The 19,799-nt window shown below is 46.2% G+C and overlaps 2 protein-coding genes across 3 annotated transcripts in view; one reads left to right on the top strand and one right to left on the bottom strand.

The window, feature by feature from the left end:
• Nucleotides 1-1,496: 1,496 nt before the first annotated feature.
• On the top strand, nt 1,497-8,110 carry fgf16 (fibroblast growth factor 16). The gene is made up of 3 exons (XM_084549507.1): nt 1,497-2,729; nt 4,444-4,547; nt 6,461-8,110. The coding sequence occupies exons 1-3, from the start codon at nt 2,426-2,428 to the stop codon at nt 6,704-6,706; spliced, it is 654 nt and encodes a 217-aa protein (XP_084405633.1). The 5' UTR covers nt 1,497-2,425; the 3' UTR covers nt 6,707-8,110.
• Nucleotides 8,111-9,444: 1,334 nt separating this feature from the next.
• Nucleotides 9,445-19,799, bottom strand: part of atrx (ATRX chromatin remodeler) — a 29,925-nt gene continuing 19,570 nt past the window's right edge. For both annotated transcript variants that reach the window (XM_084550406.1, XM_084550407.1), the window contains 5 exons: nt 14,677-14,826; nt 12,896-13,012; nt 12,022-12,117; nt 11,790-11,918; nt 9,445-11,137 (listed from right to left, as the gene is read on the bottom strand). In XM_084550406.1, the coding sequence (XP_084406532.1) occupies nt 10,922-11,137; nt 11,790-11,918; nt 12,022-12,117; nt 12,896-13,012; nt 14,677-14,826 (708 nt within the window). In that variant the 3' untranslated portion in view covers nt 9,445-10,921. The remainder of the gene's footprint in view (nt 11,138-11,789; nt 11,919-12,021; nt 12,118-12,895; nt 13,013-14,676; nt 14,827-19,799) is intronic.

Genomic DNA, 19,799 nt, shown 5'->3' with positions numbered 1-19,799 from the left:
GCAGGGAGCGAAAGTCAGGGCATGCTCCCGAGGAGAGAGGGTAAAGAGGATCGGGTGTTACCTTTTAATTTTCTCCCTTGCTCTTTTCGATCCCCTTCTCTCTTTTCTTTAATCCCTCTCCTTCCCTCACCCTTTAGCTGAGACGAATCCTCCTTTCATCCTCTTCTGCAGCGAGGGCCCTGGTGTCTGCTCGCACAAAGCCCGGCCATCAGTGACTCCTCGTCAACCCCTTGCCCAATTCATCAAGAGGAGGCCCATGGGCATTCATCACCCCCACCACCTTTCATATCCCGCACCAGCTGAAAGCCACTGTCCCTCCTCTGACTTCAATGCAGCCATGACACACCCGTAAGATTTATAGTGGCATAATTAGTAGCAGTGAAAAAGGCCTGCGTGCTTTGGGAGGTCAATCATACTGTATCCCACTCAGAGGAACTCTCGAAGCCAGTAACATCTGCTTCAAAATAGATTGCACCGCTGCCACGAAACTTGATAAATTAGCCGAAAAACAAGAAGCCGAGAAATTCATCTAAAGCCCGACAGTGACATGAAAACAATCATACACACTTTGGGTAATTTTAATACACTATTTGTCACCATTCATTGGACGCGGGACGCTGTCATAAATCCCATTTCTCTACGGGGAAGCTGCTGCTGCTGCTGCTGCTGCTGCTGCTGCTGCTGCTGCCTGTGATGAGCAGCTCTGAGGTGAGAACTCCCCCTCAGGACGGGGGTTTCTGAAAACAGCTTGAAGGAGGTCTAAAATAACATGCCTAATAGTTAAATGGTGTTATTGATGTAATCGTGCCCTCCCCTCCCACCCACCCCGCTGTCACTGATATCTCAAGAACAGTGAACTAATTAAAACACTCCTGGAGTTTGTTTTCATTTCCAGCTTCACACAGAAATAAAGTCTTCTCTAAACAGCTGTGTTTTTTTTTTCTTTTCTTTTTTTTTTGTCCTGCGCAGCCACAAGTCGGGACCTGTTGTCCCATTGTGCACAGAAGAGATGCAAAATCCCCATTCAGTCATAAATTACTCTTATTATTCATTACTCCTGTTGTGGTTTTCTCTGTTCTCTCTTTCATGTGCAGGATCGTGCAGGTCAGATGCTGTACCTTTACTCCACTGGAGTTATTGGACAGCTGTTATAAGGTACTTTTCAGATTTTTGTTTTCCAAATTAAACATGCGATCACCTTTAAAACTGATCAACAGAGGAAGTCCACTAATGATCCACTTTGAACAGCATTTGCACAATATGGAGCACTGCTGCATGCTGTGAATATGAAGGTAAAACAGATAAATGCTTCCTTCCTTGGTACTTACTCTCCAGTTTTAGTTACCACAATGACTAAGCAGCAGTTTAAACTTTACACAAAAGTCAGCAGACGTTCAATTTAGGTTAATTACAAATAAATACCTGAAACACTTTTATCAATGTGCCTATTATGACTCCAAAAGTTCATCTACAACCAGTGCACCATTCAGATTTAATACTACACGTCATCAGCATTTGGATTTTCCTTTTTTTCCCCCTCTCCTTGCCAGTAGTACAAGTGGTTAAGCTGCTGGTTTGCTGGAGCACATTGCAAACGTTTTGCAGAGGGGCGAGGAAGCACCTGCTTCCAGCAAGGAGGTGGAGAAAATGCTCTCATGAAAAGGTCCAAGTGCAGTGGTTGGCACTGAAAACTTGTGCAAGAGGTTGGATTACTCTGAGATTATACACCGGTTGCTTTATTATAAACCTTGTTTCTCCTTTATCTTTTTCGTTGTTGTTTCCAGAAGTCTGTGGTTTGACCAAAAACAAAAAAAACAAAAAAAGATTTTAAAAAAAACAAGTCACTGTTCATTATGGATTGCCTTCGTGGTGAGTCTATGATAGTTTCTCGGCTTTGCGTCAGCTGCCATTTGAGTTTTAACAATGATGTTCTTTGCATCTGTGTCGCATTTCAATGCTCCACAAACTGTTACCAGAGTTTCCAGCCCTAGGAGAGGCGATGCGGACGGACAGGAGGACGGGAGCGACGCGAAGATATACCTCTGGACCCGGATTTGTTTGATCGGAAAATAAACACAGCCTTTCTGAGAGAGCGCTGACACAAACGTACAGACAGCGGCACCATCAGTGGTAAAAGTTGGACTGAAAGTGCACATCAAGTACAGCAAAACTGATGCGCGTAAGAAGGGATGCCAGCCAGGCGTGGCTTGTGTCTGAATGCGTGGGGAGTATGTATATAATAGAGTCTTTCCATTTGATAAACAGAGATATCAAACTCATGATTATAGCAAAGGACTATCAATAAACTGAGAGGACTCCGCTGACTTGGAGGAGCGACGGCGCGCCGGGTACGCTTCTGTTTTTGCGTGCATGGACCGGACTTGTGTAAACTTTTCTCCCTCCTTTAAGTCACCGTACATCTCCAATGCCTTCGCTTAATGTGACAGCTGTGCACACAATGGGAGAGGTCGGGAGTTTGCTGGGGACACTCGACTTGGATTTACAAAGCTTTCCTGCGCTGGGGAATATGCCCTTACCGGAGCCTCCGGTGGGCTTGAATGAGCGGCTGGGGCAGATTGAAGGGAGGCTGCAGCGGGGGTCGCCCACAGATTTCGGGCACCTCAAAGGGATCCTGAGGCGGCGGCAGCTCTACTGCAGGACCGGCTTCCAGCTGGAGATATTCCCCAATGGCACCGTGCACGGGACAAGACAGGACCACAGCAGATTTGGTGAGCAGATTTCTCTTTCTATAACTGTTTTTTTTTTAATTATTATTTTATTATTTTTACTATTATTGTTTTTTCTCTCAGTTAACAAAATAGGACTATAGTTTTATTTATTGCACGCTTTTACTCTAAATTGGCGGATGAGTCTAAGTAAGGGGGTGAACTGCGGCCTCTTGCAATCCTATGGCGTGAACAGTGTTCAAATTTTGATTAAATCCGGTGATTTTATTATTTACTATCACTAACCACCTTTGTTGTGTAGCCTGAAGCTAGGGGAAGTTTAATTAAGAAGCTTTTTTTTTTTTTTTTTTTCCTTGCCTCGCATCCCCGGTGGATACCCGCTCGTGCGTCACTGTCACCTGGCGCGCAGGAAAGCAGAGCCACACACACACACACACATACACCTTCCTCTGGCAATCCCCGCTGCGCGTGGGGCTCAGGTGTCTCTCCTCTTAGCCGCAAACAAGCGGCGCGTGCGCGTCTGGCGACCACAGCAATAAACGAGCTCGCACATGCCCGCGCGCGCGACTCTTGTGAAGTTTTAATAGGCCGCCGACATTTTGACTTGTCGGAGCAGGTAAAAAACGCAGGTGTAAACGGTAACGCTAAAATGACTGTATTTAATTAAGGCGAAGTGGTTTAAATGTTCGCTGAGTCACTGGGACGTTTGAGGGGACATTTTTTTTTCAATGCTAATTCCAACTCCTGAGTGTGAAAGCCCTGTTTCCACGTTGCCACTCGTGGGAGAAGGACGGGACAAACAAACGAGGTCAGAGTGCAGATGTCTCGCGCCTCATATCCACGCAGTCATGTCACAGGTGCAGGCCGGCTCGGTCTCTGCGGAAAAAAAAAAAAAAAAAGAAGCGGAATAACTCCGAATTAAAGCGTGACGACTGCGGAATTCAGAGAAGGTTTAACGCTCAGACTGGGGCCAAAACAAGCCGGTTTACAGGGATGGGTGGTCCGCGTGTTTGTTTCTGGCTCCACTTAGCTTTAAAATGCGAGGTCTTTGTCAGAACTGCGAGGAAGACGTGGCTTTGATTACAGGGATATGAAACGCAATCTAAACCAAAAAAAAAAAAAAAAAAAAAAAAAATTAGAGGGATCGTCTGTGTCATCCTCTGGCATCAGATGAGGTCGGGGAGATGGGGACCAGGTGGCTGTAAGCTGGCCTCTGCCAGCCGGCACAGCCAGCTGGATCCTCTCTGACTAACCTCTGCATCACAACAGCCAGTGGCTTTTAATTTTACCAGTTGTTTCCCGGACTTTGAAGTGCATGCTCACTTTGCTGTTACTTCCTGTAAGTCAGCAGTTCACTAAACAAGTTACCCACATCTCAGCTTCATAAAAGTGATTCCTCAGCCTGTATTAGTAGCCAGTGAAGTCCCAAAAGACAGGATGAACACATTTATAGGCGACCACAAGCCATTATGATAGACTAGAGTGATGCATGTTACCAAGGCAGGACTAAAAGGAAAGCGAGCGCTGCCCTGTGTGTTGAAGTTGTGTTATGTAACGAGACGACAGTGAACAATTTCAGAGCAGAATCAGGAGTAAAACAAAAGTAACTTAGGTTTGTGCTCCCCAAAACAGGTGCAGTCAAATAAATGCAGGCCACCTGGCCGTGCCGTCTCTTCAGGGGTGTACACAGTGAGTTTGTGGGCTTCTCTGACCAGTTTGCGTGCCGTGTGTTTGACCCCCCCCCCCCCCCCCCCAGGTATCCTGGAGTTCATCAGCCTTGCAGTGAGTCTGGTCAGCATCAGAGGGGTGGACGCCGGACGGTACCTCGGCATGAATGAGAAAGGAGAGCTCTATGGGTCGGTGAGTCGAAAACCCCCTCCTTTCGTTCACAAGACCGCCCTCGCCACGCAGCTCAGGGTCTCATTCACGAGCACGTTTTAAAATATCTCCCAGCCCTTCCCAAGAAAATGAAACTTTTATTCTTTCTTTTTTTCCCCCCTTCTTTTCTTTTTTTTTTTGTTTTTGTTTCACAAAATACGTCAGTGCAAAGTTATCGAAAAGGTTTCTTATCAAGGTTCCCATATGTGGCACTTGGGAAAACCACAGTGAGACAAAACAAGTGCATGTTTCTTACTCTTTATACTTGTTTTCCGTGTGAAGAGATTGAAGGGAAAGCAGCGTTCGAAGAGAAAACCAAACTCTTCATGTAGTTTTGAGATATGCAGAAATATTTACATATTTTCCCGAAGTGGAGACAGGGGAAGGTTTTTTAGTCACTTTGGATGCGAGCTGTGAATCTGGGTGAGATCTGTGCGCTCAGGTTTGAAGTACAACGTTATATAGAGAGAGAGAGATAGCTGTAATAACAGGTTTATTTTCTACATCCTGTCCTTCTCTCACATGTGTTGAGTACTCGGAGACAGAGAGAGAGAGAGGAAAGGGAAGAGCTGAAGACAATGAGGAGGAAGTATGTGAGAGCTACCTGTGTATCAGGTGTCCCAGGGCATTACCTGAGGGCCTCTTGGGGCTCAGACTCCCCCCCTCCCCTTCCCCTCCCTGCTCTGAACATTTCGAACAGAGGCTACATTTAAGCACAGCCCTTATGTTGAAAGTGCAGATATTGTTACTGCAGGCTATCAGAGTCTGGCATCCTGGAGCTTTGACCCTGGGGGACGGGGCGGGTGGTGGTGGGAGGCGGTGATTTGGGGGTAATTGCACACCTGACTGAGTCACCTGACTGACAGAGGGAGGGATGTAGACATGTCTGTCTGAATCGGAGGGGCCAGGAGGGGCAGGAGGGGAGGATAACAGGTAGAAGGGTGCTTCCTTCCCACATCCAGCAGACCTTGACAAGCTTTTTATCCGACGAAGTGTGTGTGTGTGTGTGTGTGTGTGTGTGTGTGTTAGGTTGGAGCTGGCCCAGTCATGTGCCCTCTGGGCTGTGTTTACAGACAACAGCCTCACCACGCAGCCGCAGCCAAGCAGAGCCTGACAGCCAATCAACAAAATAGCTTCTGGAGGAAAACTCAACAGTCTTCCTTAGAACTGTAAAGGCAGAGGCGGCGCGCACATTTTTCTTCTTGTGCAGACGCCAAAAGAAGAGTGCTCCATTTAGGACGGCGAGGGGGAAAACGGGAGGAAGGGTTTGTTTGGGACACCCTCCTCAAAAGCGGTTCCCTGGTCCTCGATGCTAGTTGTTGTTTTTTTTACTGGGGTTTACCTCATAGCAGCAGAGAACGACTGGTCTTGGCAGGAGAGCAGCTCTAACCCCGATGTCTTTTGCTGTTCTCACGCGCTCACTCAGCCAGCACACTTTCACCTGCTGAACCCGCAGCCATCGCTCATGCTGTTCTGTCAGGGAAGGCCGCTCTGTGCTGCTCCGTGTGTGTGTGTGTGTGTCTGCTTACTGTTCTTGTTGCGTCGCAGGGAGGGAAATCATTGGCTGCGCGCGAGGAGAGGTTAACAGGTCCGAGGAGTGAGGGTGGAGCGTAAAGTGAAAAGCCGCTCCTAATGACTTCCCCCTCCTTTGTCATAATGAGCACCTGCCTAAATGAGTTTCTACTGGCTCACTTTGGGTTTTACGTTCAGTCCAAAACAGTTAATGACGGACATTAATCCATCCATCACGAGGAGGAGGAGGTGGAGGAGGAGGAGGAGGAGGAGGAGGAGTGGAGTGTGCATTGCACAGCAGCATCATCCATCTCAAATCTTAGCTGCATTGTGTTGCTCTTGCACATTTTCCTCAGACTAACATGTCATTTTCTTTCCTGCAGAAGAAGCTGACGGGAGAGTGTGTGTTCAGGGAGCAGTTTGAGGAGAACTGGTACAACACCTACGCGTCGACTCTTTACAAGCACGCGGACACGGGGCGCTTCTACTACGTGGCTTTAAACAAGGACGGCTCGCCCAGGGAGGGCAACAGGACTAAAAAGCACCAGAAACTCACCCACTTCTTACCCAGGCCGGTGGAGATTGAAAAGATCCCTCAGGCATACAGGGACGTATTCCAGTACAGGTGACCAGTGCTTACACTGGGGGAACTGGCTCACAGACAGAAACAGGGAGGAGGGAGATGGAGGGGATAGGGAGGTTGTGGATATTTGGGACCTGGTATAGAACTGTTTACCCTCAACTCCCCTCAGCTGAGGTCACTGTGTTTGCACCTCGGCCCGCTGCCAAGCACGTACAGCAGCGACATAAACAATGTGCATGGATGTTGCTTCTTTGCCTCTGCAGTGGGCTTGTGATCTCAGAAAAGGAGGGAAAGCTTTCTTACATAACCACTGCGGACACGGACGAAGGAGACCCTCGTTACTGCCCAGCTGTGGGTCGAGCAGGAGGATCACACCAGGTGCCACGTTTTCTCAGAAGCTGCTTTCAAGAGGTTAATGTGTAGATACTGAAGAGGCGTACAGCGACAAGACGAACCTTTGTGGATTTGAGCAGCAATAAGCTGGTGGGAAGAAAACGAACGGTTGAGTCATCAAGAGACTTTTAGGAGCTCTAAATGACTGAAAGCAGCGTGGATGTCCTTGTAAACAAAGAAAGATTAGAAGAAGGTGTGGGCGGGAAAAACACGAGCGGTAGCTGGGTACTACAGAATCTTTAAGAAGAATGTGTGCAGAGAACAAACCCGTCGCGAGGTGAGTGGAGATTTCCACAAAATCAAAAGTGAAAGAAGGGAAGAACATCTCAATGACGACTGTGGGATAGATCAAACAGCACTTACTGCACATCCTGCGGCAAATCTGTGGGCTCGCCCAGTCACCCAGAGTCTAAACATCACATCCAAATATCCAGCAGCGTCTTGTAGGAGTCATATGCAAAGCAAGCGACTGAGCTCGGGACGAAAGCGCTTCCCTGACGATGGCTGTAAAGAATGAGCGATGGGTTTCTTTTAAAGGACGGCGACTTGTAATGTTCAGACGGTCGGGAACATTATTAAAAATGCAAGCAGCTGAGGTGTACATATGGGTGATCCTATTTATGAGATGTACAATATATTTATTTTCTACATATAAAGTATAAATGTAAATCTATATATTTATTTATTGCAAAGACTTTATTTTGTAATGAACTTGAAGTTATCTGGACTGCAGATTCTACTGAAATGACACCAAGAAAAAGCATACAAAAAAAAAAATGAAGAACTGCAATGAACACGACAATAAAATTGTCCTGCTATCGAGAAGTCATTGTGAGAGACTATTTTTGCTTGGATTAAAGTCTGATGTACCAATTAAAACCAGATATATAATATATGTGATCGTTGCATGTCTTTCCTTTGATTTTTAGCCAGTGTGTTTTTTTTAGTGTTTTCAAATTTCTCTGTCAGATGAATTGCCACAATGTTTTATAAAGAGATCTACGCAAAATGGACAAATTCTAATAATGCTGGTGACCCCTGGACGTTTCATCTACCAACACAAAGTGTGCAGACTGCTCTAGGCTTTGGTGACGCGAGACGACATATTGAAATGTCGTTCTTATTCTTATGTCACTCTAATATTAAAAAAAAAACTCAAATGAAATGTCTTTAAAAGCGCTGACCACATGCCGGTTGGTCAGGCCGTCCAAAAGAGAGGGAAAATGAGGTAGAAAGAAACAACAGATTCTTTCCCAGAGGAGAACACCCGTACTATCCCATGCCAATTGGCCCTCATAAACCCCTTACCAAGTCAGGGTTACATTATCAAGTAATGCACACAGACTCTCTCTGTCTCCACACGGTCTTAGTCAGCCTACATCCACCGTACAAAATCAGATTCCTTATGCAACTGGATCCCGACTCCTAATTGGCTTTACACATCAGCGTGGATTAAGAGCGGTGATTGGTTGTTCATTGCAGGGGCCTCACAGGGCTCTGCAGTGCAGTCCGCAGCGAGTCTTTTCAATGGACAGAAACAGCTGCCCGCTGCACAGGGAACCAGCGGGGATGTGCCTCGAACCTGGAGTGGTGGTAATCTGGGGCTAAGAGGGGATGGGATCAACATTTCAACATCTGCAATAGTTGTAATGTTTCTCCACTGGCAGATATCTGTAAGCTGTGAGAGCAAGCTCCCCTGGGGGGAGGGAATGGAAAAGTCAAAGACATGCAGGGGAAAACCCTGGCAGACTGAGAAATGAAAACAATACCGGCAGAGGGAAAAATAGATGAAAGATCGAAGGGAGAAGAGAGTGGGACAAAAGCCACTTAGTGCTGCGGGTGTGAAATACAGGGACCGGAATCCGGACGTATCGGCCGCCTGTTCACCGAGTCTTAAAAGCAGTAGTTTGGGGGGAAAATGGCTGCGAATTAGAATAAGATTGAAACCTCTCATATCTGGATGAAGCTGCAGCCTGTAGTCGCTCACTAGTTGTGACTCGTTTGCTCAAGCTTGTACAAAAACCCAAGTCTAACACTTGTAGTTTCTGTTGAGGGTTGCGTAGCTCTTGGTCAGGCACAGAGACTCAACTGGTTGCCTGTTTATTAGACAATTTGTCTTTTGGAGAGAGAAAGGCGGATGCTGCCTCCAGCTTCATATCTACCTATATGTGAGAATAGTAAAATGGAAAATAATTATTAATTCTTTGATTATCAGTTGTTGCGAATGCATTGCCACAATTACCAACCTGTTTAAGAGGGGCATTAAAAGGTAGACTCACAATTATAAAGGAAGAGTCGACCAGAAGGACAAAGTATCCTCCCCCAACATTTCCTTGGTCAGTACTTCTGCCCATAAAAAAACAAATGACTCATCAAACACACAAGGTAATCATCCTTTTGGTCACTTTATTAAATGTTATATTAAATACATACCAAGATAATAGCAGATCAAATTCCTGGCAGAACATGTTGGTGTATTTGCTAACATGAGAACATTCTTAGAGGAGGGCAAAAAAAAACAAAAAAAAAAAAACCTAAAAAAAAAACAATCTTCTCTCTACATTTATGAAATACACCTTGTGCAAACACAGGAGTCAACCGGAGACGACAGGCGCCTCTTTATAAGAAATGTTCATGAACCTCATGTTTAACAGCTACACCAGTATAAGCATTTAGAAGCAAGAATGTGCCAAAGTAGAATACAAGTAGTCTGGGGGGGCCTGCCTGGTGAGACTACAGTGTCCAGGAGCACTTCTCACAAAGCAGAGGACACAAGTCAGCCGGATATAACACGCTCTCCGCTCTCTACTTCCGTCCGTCCGCCCGCCCGTCCGCTCCGTCTCCGAACAAACGCGTCAAAATTTGAAAAACAGGTGAAGCGTAAAGGTTTTTTGGGCCCTGTGACACCTGGCTGAAGTGGCTGTGCTTTGTGAGACCCAGTCACTCGCCCAGGCTTACCGGGGGGGGGGGGGGGGGTTGAACACAAGATGAACATGAACAGTGAACAAGGACGCACAGTTGCTATGCTAGACAACACGTGACGATGAGGATGATGTTACAAAACGGTCAAATGAACCGGCAGGCAGTTTTGAACAACACAAGCATTCCATTACCATGTTCAGCGACAACTAATGTAAACACTTAAAAGCATAATAGAAAAGATTCTCAACAAATCTCAAATCTTTACAGATCTTTTTTTTTGTTTAATTTTCTTTTTTAGGAAATTAATATAAGGCCAGTTTTTTTTTGTTTTTTTTTTGCTTTTTCATTGAATTAGTAGTTTCTTCTGTCTTCCAAAAAAAGAGCAGGACTGTCTGCTATGCTATATAGCGGTAGAGGAATCTACTGGGGCTTAATAATCACATAGAGCTTTACATCTTAGTGTAGAGTCCTGTCAGCAATGATACTGGTCCCATTCAGGTAAAGTTAGGTATTTAAAACAGTATAAAAAACTGAGTTTAAATAATACGGAAACCCTTTTTTAAGGGGAAAACAATACAATGCTTATGAGCATTGGGGGTAAAACCTGTTTCTTTAAATACATGAAAAATGAAGATATAGAACATGAATAACATTAAGGCTGTATATACATTTTTTTTTCTGTTGAAACTCCACCTTGCCGTGGTCATTTATACATTATGTTCCACCGTTTCTCAGTGAATTAAAGAATAAAGGACTGAGAGTCCATCCCACTTGACCACTTGAGGCCCCAGTGGACAGCAGGCTAGTCTCAAAACTACTCCACCCTCTGCTTGGTGGTTGGTTTCGAGCTCTGAGGGGTCTCACAGCGTTTATTACAGGGAACCGGGCCTCGCTTGGACTGGAGCTGGCGAGCTGAGTGGGGAGTGAGACAGAGAGCCCTCCTGACCTACAGGCCCTTGGAGGGGCCGGGATTCTTGTTCAGACCTTGGAGGCCGTGGAGCTGCTGGTAGATCCCGAGCAGGTCCATCTGGCTGAGCCCAGTTCCTCCCATCATGCCATTCTGAATGGCCAGCTGGTTCAGGTAGCTGGCCTGGTTGGCCATGGCCAGCTGCTGCTCCTGCACCTTCCTGTTGGTGATCAGCTTCTGCACGAACATCATCAGCTGCGAGGAGACACACAGAGACGTTTAGAATCGCTAGAAAATGACTACATCAATCAGTGACCAGACCTCGAGATCAATATAACAAACAAGAAACAGACGGCAGAATTCAAGTCACTGGAAGAAATCAGATGTGGTGGGAAATTAAAGAAAAGTTTCACTACAGTTACCTGGTCTGTCATCAACCAGAATTCCCCCTAATCGTCGTTTCCAACATTTCTGAAATCAGCCTGGTCTGTTTAATGTCTGACTAACATTGAAACTGAAAGAAGTGCTCCCATCAGTGCAGAGCAGACATCCATTATTTTAGCTCCAGCTGCTTTCTGTTCATCCCTCCATGCTGCTTCCTCATCAGTGCTTTCCCCCCCGAACCACAGCTGATCAGATGTCACGTACAGCGGTGCAGTCAAGGTTAAAGAGTTTTATAAGAGGTCGAGCGGGTCTTCACGCTTGCACGGCGAGAAAGAACAGATACGACTGCTTCAACTGATTCAGGTAGGAACGGACAACACACACTAGGTGTAATGCTCAACTGGGAATTCAGTTTAGATAATTACGCTTGACTGTTCTGAGTGAAACAACAAATAACTGAGCTACTTACGTGTACGTTATGTTTTAAACTGTCACATAAACACCGTCTTTATCCGTCTCTTACCGTCTGCTGCCTGGTGAGGACGTCCCTGTAGATGGCTTCCCTGCGTTTGAGCTCCAGCTCCACGGTGGCCTGTCTCTGCAGAGCCAGAGACTGGACCTGGGTCTCTGTGAGCGCCGGGTTCTCCTTCCACTGCGGGAGGAGATCACACATTCGCAGGTTAACTAAACCGTCGCCCTTTTGTAAAAGGATTCTCTGACTGAGAGAAAGATGCCACGCAACGTCCGACACTCACCACTGTGGCGATGGCGTCTTCCAGTGACTCCCGCGGTATAGCTTTCAAAGCATTTGTTGCTTCGATGACTTTCTGTCGACCCTGGTTAATGAGATCCTGAAGAGGAAGACGAAGAAATATTTAATTCACTGTAAGCAATGAATATATATTCACTTCTTTATTATTATTTCATGTACCAGCCGGATGATCTTGAACTTAAACTAACATTAGATAAAAATATGAAATGGGACAAAGTCACAGTGAATTCTCTGCACCTGTGCAGCTCTAGAGAAATTCTTTCAGCTCATTATTTAGTTTTTACAGGCTACATATTTACCGTATTGTTCAGTCTCACCACTTCCAGCAAGTACCACAGAAAACAGCTGTGACTGATTAACTCTGCCCGGCACCAAATATCAGACAGATAACAGATAACAGCAGCAGCCAGCTTGTCACCGAGTACGTGAATCCCCCCCAAAAACTAAATCTAAATATTAGATTGACATTCATGAGGCGGCTGGAAACATGACTCCAAATGAGCGCTAATCCTGCTCTCAGTGTGCTGGACGTGAGAGCGGACAAAGTGTTAGCACCGTGTTTACAATACTTTAAGAAAGCACGCGGTATTTTTACACTCATTTGACGTTCTCAATGAAAGAGACACGCCGCCTCTTGATTCTCCTGCCATCTCCCTCGGTCGCCATTTATTAATAGCCGCTGCCCCAGACGTGGGGGTATTATGAACCGTTAGGTGGAGGAGCGGGGCAGAGCCGGGCTTGTCCCGCTACTAGACTGTTGTCACAATTAGTAGTGGGGTCTGAGGAATGTGGGGCGCCGTGCCGTGGGGGGAAGGAGGAGAGAGGCGGGAGAGGGGCATGTGGAGCTCATTACTTACCTCCAGCTGCTGGTTGGTCATGGAGGCTAAAGCCGACATGTTGTACGAGAAGTAGCTGGAGGAGCCCATGTCCGCCTGAGCGTATGCTGTCTGGTAGTTGTTCCTCATGGACAGACCCTGAGAGGCGAAAAGGACGGGGAGGAGACAGAGGAGGAAGAGGACAATTACGCAGGTGTTAAGAGCCGCACAGGGCCGTAAACAATCACCGTGGCCGTGTCATCTCTCAAATTCACTTTATGTTCGGACACCTTAACAAACAGAACTTGTTTCATTCTGCTAGAGCAACAAGTTGCCCAGCATCGGCCAGCTCCTGTCGTACTGAGTATGTGTGAGAGAGAGAGAAAGAGAGAGAAGTAGTGACCTGAAGTAAACAGTCTTGTCCCAGTAAAGGCCAGCAGGATGCCGATGTTTGTATGTAATTGAGTCTCCGCTGCAGATGGTTTTCTCGTGCCCTATAATCTGGCCATCCGGTATGTGGGGCTGTGTGACTATGTGTGTGTGTGTGCGTGTGTTTGGGGGCCAGCGGGGGTCTTTGGACCTGGTCAGAGACAGGTGTGCGAACCTAAACAGTGCAAAACCTCAAAACAACCACAAACCCGCGGCGCACACACGAATCTGCACATACACACTCTTCACTTTGGCTGTTAACAAGCAGCCGCTCTTGAACCTCAGCTGCGTTCTCAGATAAGACGCGCTGCAGCTTTCGCACACCTCCACACAGACAGACAGACAGACAGACAGACAGACAGACAGTTTCTGAACTCTAAATGTAAGAGGTGAGCCTCGCTGAACTTTGTACCAAGCTCAAGTCATCCCGGTGAGACCCGAGGGCTCCTGGGTTCAATTTCGTTTCGGGCGCCTGATCTCAGTTTTTCCCCCCCATTTCCCCGAGTTGCAAATCTGATATTCACACACACAGCTTTTCCTGGCCAACACCGGCCAACCCTTAAGTTGTGAAGACATTAGCAGAGGTTAGCTTACGTTCCAGTTGTTTCTCCCGCAAAGCAAAGAATATACAACATGATACCGGACTACCTCATGCGGGTGAGAGCGACCATTTCTGCGTCTCTACTGCGAGGCCGACGGCAGTGATGTGAACACAACTGAAAACCTCGCATTTGACCCCAGCGCCACTGTTTTTCCTACGACTGGGAACCCTCTGTTCTCTTGAAAAGCAGAAGAGCTCGGAGGGAAAAGCCGCTTAAGGCACAGAGGGCAGAGGAGGGAGAGTGTGTTGGAAAAATAATCATTAGAGTGAATTAGAATCTAGGATTACACGGGGGGGAGAGGAGACCCACTCCTGCTCTTTTGCAGCACCCCCCCCCATACACTTCTCCAAATAAACCCCACTAATTGCCCCACAAGAAAGGAGAGGGAAGAGGAGGGGACAATTGTGTGTGAGAGAGGACTCCCTAACCCTCTGTGGACCCACATACTTACAGTAAGTAGAATTGGCAGTGCTTAGACAGCCTCTGTGATTTGTATAGCAGATCAGGGGTCTGATAGTGGGCCAGAATGACCATCTCTGGAGGAGGGAGAGGCCCTGTCATCTGCTTACTCTAGGTGATGAGAGGATTATCCAGATCCAACACTAACTCACACATCTTGACAAACAAAAGTGGGGCCTCGCTTAGCTCACCTTGGACTTTGATGTCAATTGCTTCGGAGAATGATGGACACGAGGCCTAAGCGCTTTGTGTGTTCCTTTGATTTTGGATCGAGTCGACGCACCATCGCGCAGCAGTCACATCTGCGCATTGCATCCCACCCCCCATGCCTACCTTTTTCTCGGCCTCGTACTCGGCCCAGGCCGCTTTGCGATCCTCCTCGCTCAAGGCCTCCTCCTCCTTGTGGTCCAGCAGCGAGTCGTGCTCGTGGTAGCACACAATATGGTCCTTGTTGTTCTGCAGCATCTCGGCCAGGACGGGATCCTACAGAAGAGGGGATGACGTAAAAGGGAAAGGGTCAGAGCCATCCTTACAGCGGAGGGACTCAACGGCCTCTCGGGCGTTGAAGGTCGCGCTATATTCAGACAAATCTCTTTCCCAGACTCGGCTCATATTGCACACATTAATTCCTATTAATTGCAAAAGCACTGTGCGAAGCTCCCTGCAAGAATACAGACTAACAGAGGTAGATATTTGCTGGAGCAAAACAATGTGTTTCTTGCTGAAATGATTTATTATTTTATTGGCAGCTTTTTCACTTCACTTGACTCTCAAGGTATTTGTGAATTTTTCACATCCAAAACAGATTTAGCTAAACACATAGATGTCCCACAGTACTGTTAAATCATCCTTTTTAACGTTTAAGTAGCGGAGAGACAGAAAGTAAAGGGGCTCGTGAGTAAAACCGACATTGCTGCAGTGAGGAGTAAAGCCTCAATGTGTGAGGCGTCTGCAAAACCAGGGAACCATCTTTTTTTTAGTCTAGTCTTTTGGGCAATTTCGCAATGTTTCTCTCAAAATGCACCAACTAAAATATACTTTAAAGTCGGTTTGCTCGCGCCAAACAACCTCAGTGACAGGAGATCTGCACTGAACCCAGACATTGCTTTGTTCTGAAGAGCACCTTCATCCTCTGGCTAGCCTGCAGCTTTCCAGTTCGTATTCCCATTGAGAACCCGTAAGCACCAGCTACCATGTGTTCAAATGTAAAACAATACAAATAGGCGGATTAGGCTCCAGATCTCATAAAGAAATGTGTGGGCAGTCAATTCTAACAACAAAAAAACACATAAATAAATTACATTTTTGGGTTTCCATGGCTACACTGTTATTGCAAACAATACCTGAGTAGAATTAAGAGAGTTGGACCAGGCTCTGCTCACACAAACATGGTTTAAATTACTCTCTCTGCGGCACGTTTGCTTTTCTCTGTCTCGACCTAGCTGTACATCAAACGGGAACCTTGCGAACTGGAAACAACGTCATACATGAGCCAATTCGCGAGGGGGGCTCTGCTCTCCTCCCCTGTGACAACAGTGACAACGGGTGTGAAGGCGCAAGCTAAATTAATCATTGGTGGCATTTGCATTAAGGGGGAGGGAAAAAACAAAGCAGAAATATCAAACTATGAAATCAAGGAGTGATTGCAAACCCTTATGTTGCATAAACAGAAAATAAACGCCAGACCAGATGGAGTGAAACTGGAGACATCAAAGCGGGAGAAGTGATGCATGGGAAAACTACACAAGGGCTATTTTTTTCAGTCCTGCCGATAAGGTGGCCGAAACAGGTAGAAGCAGGACGAGCTGCTGTACCGCACAAACCACAGCCTCTGACATTTGGACCCGGGGCCGAATAGTGCTCCTCACTGACATGTGTTTATATTCCCCGGCTATCACACTCAATCAGGACAAAACCAGGCCACCCCTGAACAAGCAGACGTTTGAGAGCAGCGGCACAGCCAGCGGTTCCATTGCTGCGTTACTCTCTAATTAGGACATAAAAGCACAGAAGAGCCTGTTTGGCTTGACTCAGAGAAAATGCAAGCATCATGGCTCGTTCTGGCAGAATAGGTGTGCACAAGGCCAAATAAAGGTCACAATCAATGCCACCACAGACAGTTAGCGTATGTTGGCAGCAGTATAGCAGTAGTAGTATGGTTATGCCCACGACATGAGATCTGAAAATCAAGATCAGACCCAGTGGTGACAGTAAATACAGTTCTAGTTAGGCGAATCCAGGCCAGGTGTAACAGACCACTTCAAAACTTCATAAATATATAAGCTTGCTGCTTATATACAACAATTTGTTTTATTATGATAAGTCGACTCCAATCCTTTGCACATCCTGCTGTTGATGTGCAGGACTATTTTTAAAGACAACTACGGCCAACAAGCACAACAAGTCCACAACAACAGCTGTCCGCTTCTTGCATGTCGGATGTCAGGGTCAGAAACGTACAGACTTTCCGAAAGAAATGAGTTTTTCCATCTTCAGTTACCGCTGTAGTTTGCTGTTAAGGTTTGAGAAATATCTGAGTTGAGCGCCTAAAGGTGTTTTTATTCAAATGCATGAAAGACGAGCGTTTGTGGCTGTCGAGTGGGTAACGGGTCAGTGGAGCTGCAGGTCAAATGACAGTATAGACGCTCCCCCTGGAACGCAGTGCATTCTGGGAAGCAATCCCCAGTCGCAGTGGCTCTGGGGTGGTCCGGTCCATCTCCCATCCTGGAGTGCGGTGTGTGTGTGTCCCGAGGCAGCACTAATGATTGTAGGTAACCTGACCTGCGCTATTGTCATCCTTATGGAGCTGCACGGGGAAGCCTATCACTTTACTGCAGGGGAAAAGAGAAGGCAAAGGACGCTGGGTGGGCAGATGCTCAGAGAGAAGACAGTTAAAACACCCAACTAAACAGTATCCCGACCTAAGAGGAACAAGTATACAGGGTGGTGCATTTGGCATCACAGTGTGTGTTTTTGTGCAGATGTATTAATAGAAGAGGCATGCCATGTCTGCAAAGAAGCTCCGGTTTAGACAGAACAATCACAACAGACCGAGTCTTAAGAAGAGCCTGATAATCTGCAGCTTTGATTTAAGTGTCTGTGCAGAAAGGGCAGCCGAAATTTCACATAAGAACAAGTTGAACTCAAACTCGACTTTGTTTATCTTTTCAACCACTTGTCTGAATGACTTTTTTTTTGTTTTGCAACCACCCTGTTTATGCCTGGAAACCAAACTGGAAGTCTTTGCTTCAGCCGAGGGTTAAAAGAAAAGAAGGTATGCCAGTTCCTGAGTAAGAATTGGTGTTCAAAATGCATTACATTTACCGCTGTGTGAAAACCTTCCCATTCCTTCCACTGAGAGAGTAATTTATGCCCCCTTTAACTCAAATTCTTGTACATACATATATGATGAAATGCCAGACGTCCGCAAATGGCATAAAGGAGTTTTCAAAGTCGGCAGCTCTCACACCGCAAAGATGAAAACCTGGGAGTCAACATAAGCGGGCCTCATGTGGACTTTACTACTTGGCACAAGTGCTCACACTTCACCAATAGATTTTAACTGTGAAAGGTACGACGCAATTAAACACCCGCGTGTATTAACAGGCAGGCTTTTTGGCCACGTTATCAGATACTTTCTCGAACTGAGAACATTCTCAACCATGTAAACCCAATTTCCTGCACCCTAAAAGGCAATTTAATGTGTTAACCATCCTTCAACAGTCTCACCATCCTGCCAACGGTTTGCCTCATCTTAACACACAAAGGAGCCAAACTCAAAGAGACAGTAAATGTGCGGAGAGAGATGAAGGTCGGGGAGGAAGGTCCAAAGACGTTTGATTGGACTCCAACACCAAAAGCAACGACACAAAGAAACTAAATTACGAAGAAAATAAAGGGGACACAAATTATCTTTTGTTTAATTACAGAAACTATTTTATCAAGTTTCCCGTGAGTGTTTTGAATTTGACTGTATTAAAATGCCAGAAACTCCTTTAGACGCACAGGTGCATTAACCAAAGCAACCAAGGGAACCAAGACAGGATCCCGACAGCAGGAATGCAAGCGTCTGAGATATTTGTAATACCCAAACATAGCCAGTCAAAACTCACTCTCTCTCTCCAGCTGCACACTGATGAGACACATAACTCTACTGGTCTGCTCTAAACAGTTTCCCAACAGAAATGCAGTTCAGAGACGCCGTGCCTGACATCAGGAGGCCACCCCTGCCGTCAGAACCGCGTTGTCTTAACAACCTCCAGGGCCTACATATAAGTCAAAGGGTTTATCTATCTGTCAGTCAATTAACAAAGAAACAAAATCATGCATGTCACAAAGGGCTAAAAAAAAAAAAAAGACAATAAACATACCACATTCCTATAAAAACAAGCCTCGGCTAGCAGCAGGGGGGTCTGAAGCAGGGGTTAGCTCATAGGGATTCACGAGGAGCCATTGGCTACGTTTACATGAACAGATTAAAAGAGATTTGTTCACAAAGATGCTAAAAAAAAAACTGATCTGACGAGAAACTAGAGATTACGTGTCTCAAAACAGCGATCTCAATACGGCACGTTTTTGACAAGTGCAAAGTGGATTTTACGCATCGCTGTCAAAACTGACAGGAAATTTCACTTAAGAAATGTTTTTTGATCACGCTGAGCTCAATTTGTAACCGCTTGTCTCGATGACTTGTTATCTGAAACTGGTCGAGCATGTGCACAATTATTATTGCTAATATTTTCTGACTGACCGCTTTATCAAGAGGTTTTCTTTCTCACCCGCAACAATGCAGTTTCTTGCCGTTACTATCACTAGTGCTCTCTCCACCTGCAGTACAACAAGATCAGGCACGTTTTCTGAAAGCTGGCGAAAAGTGTTCTGCTAAGAAACAAGTTATATAAATAGAAATAGAGTCTGCTGAGGGTAGGGACACTACCATCACAAAATAACTGCTGTAATTCACTGATCGCTGATATTATGCTTTAGGGGTATTCATGGGAAGGTTTTCCTTTAAGGTCAAAGTGGCTTCCTACTCTTAATGAAACAGGCATGGTGTGGTTTATTGCTCCAGTCTGCTCCTGTCTATACTGTTTTTCTAGCGCACAGCCTTTCAGCGCTCCTGTCAACACCCATGACACTCGCAGGCATCACCTGCTGGGAGCAAGCACACACTGACGTACACCTACGGCACGCAAGCTTGACCAACAGTATACAGTGCAGCAAGGTTTGGAGAGAGGGCTGCGGAGTTGTATAAAAATTGTCCAAAGACTGGGGGTGTACAAGTGGTAGCATGTTAGATGGAGGAGTGTGACAAACAGGAAGTGGGTATTGGTGTTTCTGCATGGGTGGGTGGGGAGGCAAAATCTCATGTCTGGGCTGCAGAGGCCTTCTTTGTCATTAGGGGGAAGTGCGCCTGCTTCCTTTGTCTCCAATTAGTTTTTTCTGAAGAGGAGAGA

This window comes from Chelon labrosus (genome assembly GCF_963514085.1).
Source record: "Chelon labrosus genome assembly, chromosome: 8".
Taxonomy (NCBI): domain Eukaryota; kingdom Metazoa; phylum Chordata; class Actinopteri; order Mugiliformes; family Mugilidae; genus Chelon; species Chelon labrosus.
Note: the sequence above shows the minus strand (reverse complement) of the source record. Positions and strands in the feature narration are given on the sequence as shown.

Bases quoted from the DNA above. Each gene is read 5' to 3' on its own strand.
- fgf16 (XM_084549507.1), top strand. From the start codon at position 2,426: ATGCCTTCGCTTAATGTGACAGCTGTGCACACAATGGGAGAGGTCGGG. The intron at 2,730-4,443 runs GTGAGCAGATTT...CCCCCCCCCCAG, and splicing joins ACAGGACCACAGCAGATTTG to GTATCCTGGAGTTCATCAGC. The intron at 4,548-6,460 runs GTGAGTCGAAAA...TCTTTCCTGCAG, and splicing joins AAGGAGAGCTCTATGGGTCG to AAGAAGCTGACGGGAGAGTG.